Source organism: Cinclus cinclus, chromosome 5 (genome assembly GCF_963662255.1).
Source record: "Cinclus cinclus chromosome 5, bCinCin1.1, whole genome shotgun sequence".
NCBI lineage: Eukaryota > Metazoa > Chordata > Aves > Passeriformes > Cinclidae > Cinclus > Cinclus cinclus.
The window spans coordinates 69,670,539-69,678,659 of NC_085050.1; the positions used below are offsets into that span (position 1 = coordinate 69,670,539).

The following is an 8,121-nucleotide window of genomic DNA, read 5'->3' on the forward strand; positions in this document are numbered from 1 at the left end:
AATTTGGAGTAGCTCAGACGGAGCCATCTCACCTCCCACAATTTTGGTGGAGATCTGTCTCTGCCCCTTCAAGTCCCGTGCTTCTGAAAACACACGGAGAGTTATCCTGTGCATTAAGCAAAGTTTTTAAGTGTTTCTGAAGTTGTCTGGACCAGCAAAAACCTTCAGTGATCTCTTTGCATGAAACACTGCCAACCACTGCATGATGTCACAGCTAATGAGTCCTGTTACACATCCAAGTGGAAAGTTCCCAACCTATCAACCAAATAAAGTTGTAGAAATGCCGGACAGTGCTACCACTACCACCAACTGTAGCAGGGTTCAAATAAACTTCCCACAAGAATCCACAGTTGAAATATTGACAGTAAGAAGTAAAAGCAAACACTATCACCAGCCTGTTTCTTTACTATGAACACTTCCAACAGTAAATCAAAAAGTGGATTGAGGATAAATGAACATTCATCCACGTTACCAGGCAACAACCTACAGAAAAGTTATGGTAAAGAGGAGCAGAGCCAAGTCCCCTCTTTGTGTAAAGAACACCACTATTGGAAATAATCTCTCCATGGTCTCAGCAGCCTCAGGGAGGTGTGGGACAAGAGACAAAGCAAATTTTGCAATGCTTCACAGGAATGGGATGGTCACCATGTGGTTTCTCAAACCAAAGATGCTGCTGATTTCCTTTAATGAACCCTAGCCATAAATTAACAGACATTTCACATAAAAGCTACTGAGATCCTCTGTACTTCACAGTGCAGCCGTGCTGCTCATCTAAAATTATTTTAAGATGAGTCCACAGGGCAGGGGGGAAACATCATCACACTACCTTTTCTTCAAGAAATAAGATTCAGACCATGTGGTAGGAAAAAAAAAAATTCTTACTTGTTTCAGTTCTCATTTTTCAGGATTTCTGTTCTGTTGGGTGTTAGAAGCTACCCCTTTGACCAGGAAAGATTCTGTGTGTGCATGCATGTGACTCTGAGTGCAGTTGTGTGCATTTACATGTACACCTATAAAATTTATTCCTTTAGGCTATTCATTTTCTGAATGGTGAAAAATTACTTAAGCACATAAACAGCATAGAGTAAATAATCATTTGTACACAGAAAAGAAACATGCTAGAGTATGTCAGATAGAGATCTCACCAGCTTAAACACTCATTTTAAAATGAACAATCAACAACTGACCCAGCCTGACAGCCCAGATTCATCCACCAGACAGATTTATACAATGTCAGCATATTACACAGGTTACCAGACATCCAACTGCAGTTCCAACTCTGTAGATTTTATGAAGCATCTCCAAAGCAATCTGGAATCTTCAGATTTTCAGAGGGAAAGATTTAATTTGACAGACCATCTTTTTGTTCATCACAAGTGAAGGTACCCAAGTGACTAACTCTACTAATTCCACATAGGAATCCTTCCATGGTATTGATAGGAATTAAATAATGATAATATATAAAAATAATTTAAAGCTGGTTTTTCCCCTCTTTGTGATGAAATATCAAGATCAGTGATTTTAAAACCAACTGATTCCTAGAGCTGGAAATCCAATAAGTCCCTAGTGCCAGCAGAGACTTTTGTTTGGACTTCATATATTCTCCTATGTTCCCAAGGAAATTCTCAGCTCCTGAAGGATGTAACTGAATGTGTTTTGGTGCCACAAGCATTGGATCACTGCCACAAGCAATAGTGCTCCTTGGGATTGGCTCACCAGAATTTGAGAAACCTGCTCTTCCAGTACTGCTCCCCTCTTGGTAATGGGCATGCCCAAGGGACTCATCTCTCCCAGAAAAATCTATCTCCCTGCAACCTTCACTGCCAGTGGACATGTCCTCCACAATGTTGTTAACATATCTGCTACTGGTTCCAAGCGAATATAAAGCAAATTTCAGCTGGTTTAAATGCCTAGATGAGCTTTTACTCACAGCTCTAACAGAATCCAAGCTGGGAATGAAAAAGCCACAGTTCATAGACGTCAGGAGGAAACAGCTAACAAACACTCCTTGGAGCCATAAAGTAAGATAAGTGCATTTAAATTTTGAAAGAAGTCCTTTCATATTTCTCCAGAACAGAACAGAAGAGGTGCAGATGGACTGAATAGATTCACTGTTGTATGACACAGGAAAAAAATGCAGAATCTTTGTTTACCTAGGCCTGTGGTTTCTAAGTACCAACTTTTTAGTACGTTCATTTCTTGACTCAAAGTGAAAATTGGAATTCACCCTTTTCTCTTTTTTTCCTGCCCAATGTGCAGATGGGGCACATTTTCTTTCACTCCATCAATCCCTGCCCCCCCACGCACAAGCTCGCGCACATGCACCTAGCCAGTGGAAAAGAAAAAAGGGTTACTCATTAATCCATTCTACAAAGCTTTCCTACAAACTGAAATGGGTGGGTTCTCCATCTCCAGCAGGGAGCAATATATAGGTAGGTGCAGAGCTTACCTGAGCACAGCTCAAACTGGAGTGTTACACTTGAACAGCACAACTTTGCTCCCGGTCCATTTTAAAACAGGACACATCAGGATGAAGATGATGATTATTTTCTGCATGCTTTTCTTCTGCTCCACTCTGGTGCTGACTGAAACTTCACCCAGAACAGTAAAATACAGACAGATTCTCAAGAAAATTGAACAGTTAGAATCTATGGTGAAAGAAAAGGTAAGTAAGTGATGGTATTTGTCATAATGTTGAAATTACTTTCAAGCATTATGTATTGCTTAGTACATATCTTGTGAGGGACATCACTTTTAAATGTTAAAACATTTCTAACTTAGATTTCTTTTATTTTAGGATGCTGAATTGCTGCATACACCAGAAAACCCTGTGGTGAGACTTCTTTAAATTTTTTTCATAATTATGTAAATTTGATTTTGTACTAGTTTATTCCATTGACAAATGGAAGATGTCTTCTTCACATCTCTGACCTGGTATTCCTAATGCAAGCTAGACTGAATAAGAAAATACTTTTTAAAAGTTCTTTTTTCTGGATATTTAATAGCAGAAGTGTTTATATTTTGGCATCACAATTACTGTTTTGCTATTGTATGTGTATCATAACCCACCAACAGATCCAGAGTTGCACATATTCCATTTAATTAAGAAATAGCGCTAAGAGTAAGGATTCATACAAGAGCAAGATGAGCAGCAGTGCTTTTGGGGATGCAGGTATTTGGAGTGGAAGTGCCTCCAGCTGCCATGAGCTCCAGCACAGCTGAGCTGTCCCCCTTGCCCCCCACTGCAGCCAAATGGCAAGAGTGGCACTGCAAGGCCATGTCACTGAGTGCCTCCTCTCACGTGCAGTCACACTGCTCTCTCTGAGACTATTTGTGCAGGGGTTGTGCTACCAACAGGAAGACAAAACTGCCCCTGCAAATATTCTCTTCAGCTTACAGCTAGTTAAAAATACAAGAACAGCTCCCTGTGAATCCCTTTTTAATACAGATACTTACTTATACAATATTTAGTGCTGGCATTTCGCATCTTCCAAGGTTAAGATGTTCTTGCATACCGTGAGTCACCAAGTCTGTGCGCTCTCAGAGTGGCAGGATGCAGGATGTACTGTCAATTTAAACCCTGATCACAGTAAAACCATGTCTTAAAAACTTAGAGGGTAAATGCATCCTACTTTAATAATCCCTCAACATGTAGCTGAGGTCTGGCAACCTGTGGCTATCTAATATACTTGTGTCATCAGCTGTCTTAAATTTTTGAGACCTTTTTTAGCACAAACAATTTCAATTGACATGTAAAACAACCACCATGCATTACTACACTGTAAAGCTACAGGCATTCTTAAAAATTTATCTACTCAGGATTGTAAACTACCTTGCAAAGCAGCTACAATAAGAAAGAAAAAAAACTCACCTCATGTCACACAGCTTTTGGTTAGCCTCCTCCTAGGCTTTACACCCGGGCACATGCTTAATTTGCCAAAAAATATACAGAAGCACAAACATATACATTCCTTTGAACTGCTAGAAAAAACTGCAGTGCACAAACTCATTGCTGGTTTTTTTTTCTATTAAAACTCTTTCTAACTCGTGGTGTCAAAGTGAAAAGAAGGAGATTATTAGGTGTCATTTTACTCCGGTGTTTGCTGCTGCCTCTGAAACTCAGCAAATACAACTAGTGACTAATTGCTTAATGAGGTTGTTGGGGTTTTTTTCTTAAAAAAAGTCAAGCTCACCTCAGGAAGGAAAACAAAAGATCACTTGCAGCTTAGGGCTTTATTGTCTAATTCTGGGAGGTCCTAAGTGCCTCCTCTGAATACTACACAAGACAAAGAATTCACATATGCAGAAGGTATTAAGTTGATGCCGGTTCAGCTTCTGATGAAAAATATGTTAAAAAATTAGTGCGCTCCTAGTAATTATCACCAGCAACCAAATCAACAAAATTTTCATCCTACAGGGTGACTAAAATATGTATCACAGTGTGCCAAAGCAGCACTCCGGGTGATTAGGTGCCATCACAGCCTAGTGAAACTCAATGTAATAAAAAGTCACTCACATAACTGCATTTCAAATATCAAAGTATTTGAAATTGTTTTTATTATAACATGCTCATGCCAGATTTGCATTTGGTCTTGAATATTCAATGAGAAAACTACCTATTATAACGTTGAGAATGAGTTGGTTTATCCCTTTCTGTTATGGCACCCTTAAGATTCCTTTGTGTAAACTGCTACCCCCAGTTCAATCCCACACAATTTCCTTGAACCCTCAACAGCGAAGTACCCTTTCCTTTGAATGAAGAGAGGTTAGAGGACATCAAATCAAGGAAAAACAGGCTGAGGCTGAAGAAGCAGTGTTAAGGCTGAGGTGATTCCAGCCTAAAAGGCAAATGAGCTCTCTTTCTGGTGAGTGGCACTGCAGCTGAAGTGTCACACGATGCTGGATGCGCCTCGGATCTGTATCTCCCACTGCTCACTAATTCCGGAAGAGAGGGCTCTGCGGGCTCATCTGTAAAGCTAGTTTGAGTCAGATGCAGAGTGCTGCTGCCAACTGCCTCTGTCTGATACCAGTCTTTTACAAGTTTCTAGCCCCTCTCAGACAGTTCCAGTGGCCTGTGCTCCTTCACTCCTCGTCCCAGAAGTGCTCAGCCCATGACAACATGCCAGGCCCCACAATCCTTGCGGTGCCCTGATCGTTGGTTGCCTCAGCTATATGTGACAGCTCAGCAAAACAGAACAGGCAGTACAGATGAGAAATGCTGGTTTCTCAGCTCAGCACGGATGAGACTGAAAACGTTTTCAGTTTCAGCTGGAAAATCGATCTCTTTAAAAGACAAGTAGTGTTTTTTTTTCCAGTAAGCAGGGCTGGTTACGGTAAGGATGCTTGAAACAAACACAAATGTTTGGCTCTTAAGGAAAATAAAATGTTTTATCTGACCAACACTGAATGTTGCTTGTAAAATTTGCTATAAGCAACATCCATGAAGCCTGCCCTGTCCTTACCCAAGCAGCAAACTGCAGTGGCATTTCATAAGGCAGAGGAGACTCAGCTTGAGTAGCAGATGGTATGTAAATAAGGATAATGGCTTTGGAGCCTTTCTAATATGCATGATCAGGAGCTTCCTTCTTTGGAAAACAGAAAGCAACTTAAATTGGCTTCAGGAAACATTGCTTTCTTTCTCTGTTGACTGTTAGGTTAGTTTTGGGGATAGTTTCTATATAATTTCTGATACTTTTTAGGAATATTGGAAAACACATAGTTCTACGTCAATTCCAATTGTTAACTAGGCATTATTAGAAAGGGCACAAAAATGAGGAAGAAAAAAACTATATTCCCACACGTCGCACTGAGAGATACTTGTAATTTTTTTAAAATAAAATGATTGTGCTTTAGTAGGTGAAAAGCTACTACACGTAACTGATCTGCTCTTCAGGATTGTTTTCTCTCAAATGTTGTCATGATTAATAGCCAAGTGGACATACATTTTGTTAGAAAATACTTAAGTAATCATGCAAGAACAGCCAAAGTAAAGCCTCAAAATCACTTGTGTATCAAATTAAAAAAAAAAAAAGGTACAGTTGAATATTCTCAGTTAATATCCTAGATACCTTCTTCTGGACATGGACCACAATCTAATATGTGCAGAAAAAAGTGCTGCAACCTTGACTTTAAAACAGCTCCTTCTTCTCCTGCCCTAGAAAGGATGCCTGTACACAGCTGTGACCTGCTTCCAGAAGGGCATCCAGAAATTACAACCAGCAAGCAGCCAAGATAATGCGAAGTTCGCCAAAGCCATTCGAATCGTGAGCAGATTCACCCACAGAGACTCTGGAGAGGTAGGATTTCCTCACAGTGCTCATAATTGTGATCACTGCTCCTTGTTCTCTACAGCATTGCCTCCTGCAATGGAGGAATTGTAGAAAACAAACCTGTTAGAAAAAACAATATGCCTTTCATTACTTTGGAAATGAAAAAGTCCAACTTTTGGGAGAAGCACTCCCTGTGACCCTAAAAAGTCAGATACATGTACTTGGCAACCACACAATGAGCTGGTAGGACAGAGATTACTGCAGAAAGTGTGAATGAAAAGTGTCATTACTAAATTCCTTCCCTTCTGAAAGAGCTTGTTTCAAAGCTTTTCCAGGTAGAAAAGGCATTGATTACAAGCATCTTGATTTTTCAGTGAGAAAACTTGAAGTTTGATTTAGGATTGTGATGCTCTGTTTAGAAGTGCCCTGCTTCTCTTTATCTTCCAGCAGTGCCAGTCTACATGTGAATCTTATGAGAAGAAAACCCCCAAACATTTTTTGAAGAGCTTTACAAATCTAATACAAATGGTAAGCAGAGTTCATTGCTCCTGGGTGCTTCTTGACATTATGCAAACCACTGTACATATCCTTATTTTACATCTTTATTAACAATGTGTTATTTTTACAGCTATTCAAGAACTAATCTAGGACACACCACACCTGAAGGCTACTGAAAATCTACTTTTTAAAGCAGACACTATGTTATATTTAAGATGTGAAAAATGTAAATATTTTCCAGTGCTATTATGATGTGTTCCCTGTGTGTGATAAGTGAAAGCTTCTCCCAGAATACTGAGTCTTATCTGGATAGGTATTTGTAAGATGGATGCTATTTGGCAACTGATTCCAGCCCCACCTTACAGGAAGAACTAAATTCTAATTTCACAAAAATAGGGTCTTGTAAGGGACTTAACTGCCCCCCTTCTGCTGAACTAGAAATACATGAGATGGTTACTTCTGTGGTTTTGGTTTGATCTTAACTGAATCCAGTGCAGAGATTCCTGCAACTTTTAACAGAAAACTAAGAGAAAAATTATCAGGGGCCTTAAAGCATCAAAGGAATCTGCTTGGACTGATTTCCTTATTTACAATAATACCACACAGAGAGTTTCATCTAAAAGTTCTTAGACTGCATCTTAGCTAACTATGGAAAATATCCTGCATTTAACTGCCTTCTCAATACTGGAAAAAACATTTCCAAATCATACTGTATGGCTGTAATTAACATCTCGAAACTAATGGAACATTTGCCATGGGATTCAGCAGGGAGAGATGTAACCCACATGCTCTAAGTGGAGATACAGGATTCTATGGGGAAATCCTGCTTCGGAAAATGGAATTTTATCGAAGCTGCCCCAGCTTAACATGATAGATACAGCAGAGGCACGACAGGCTGGTACAATCAGCCACTACTAAATGTCCAATAACTACAGTCACTGATGATTAGTCAGAGTGAAACAGCTCTAATGCATACTGCTCTTTCTCAGAGGACAGCATTTACCCTCATACACATGTATCATTAATACTATTCATTCTCTATCCTCCTGATTAATTTTTTCATTTGCCATTTTTTCTTTAAAAATCTGTCAAGTTTTTTGTTGGGTGGAAACCTTTCTGTACAGCCTCTGAATCCTGAACATTTCTGTGGAACTATGGCCAGAGATAACACTGAAAATTTTTTTAAATGAAAGTGAGTATCCCAGCACTTAAAAGTAGTTTTGGCAGCTTAATTATATGCCACCATATTCTGCTAGCAAGGATTCTGAACCTCTGGGTTCTTCCATCTGAGCAGTAACTGCTAATTTACCCCAAATAGATATTAGCCCCACATGAGGAAACTGATCTTGGAAAA

At 39.6% G+C, this 8,121-nt stretch overlaps 1 protein-coding gene across 1 annotated transcript; it reads left to right on the top strand.

Moving 5' to 3' along the window:
* The first annotated feature begins 2,530 nt into the window (after nucleotides 1-2,530).
* Nucleotides 2,531-6,912, top strand: IL21 (interleukin 21). The gene is made up of 5 exons (XM_062493675.1): nucleotides 2,531-2,665; nucleotides 2,798-2,833; nucleotides 6,159-6,296; nucleotides 6,717-6,797; nucleotides 6,898-6,912. Exons 1-5 carry the CDS (start codon nucleotides 2,531-2,533, stop codon nucleotides 6,910-6,912), a joined length of 405 nt encoding a protein of 134 aa, XP_062349659.1.
* The last annotated feature ends 1,209 nt before the right edge of the window (nucleotides 6,913-8,121 follow it).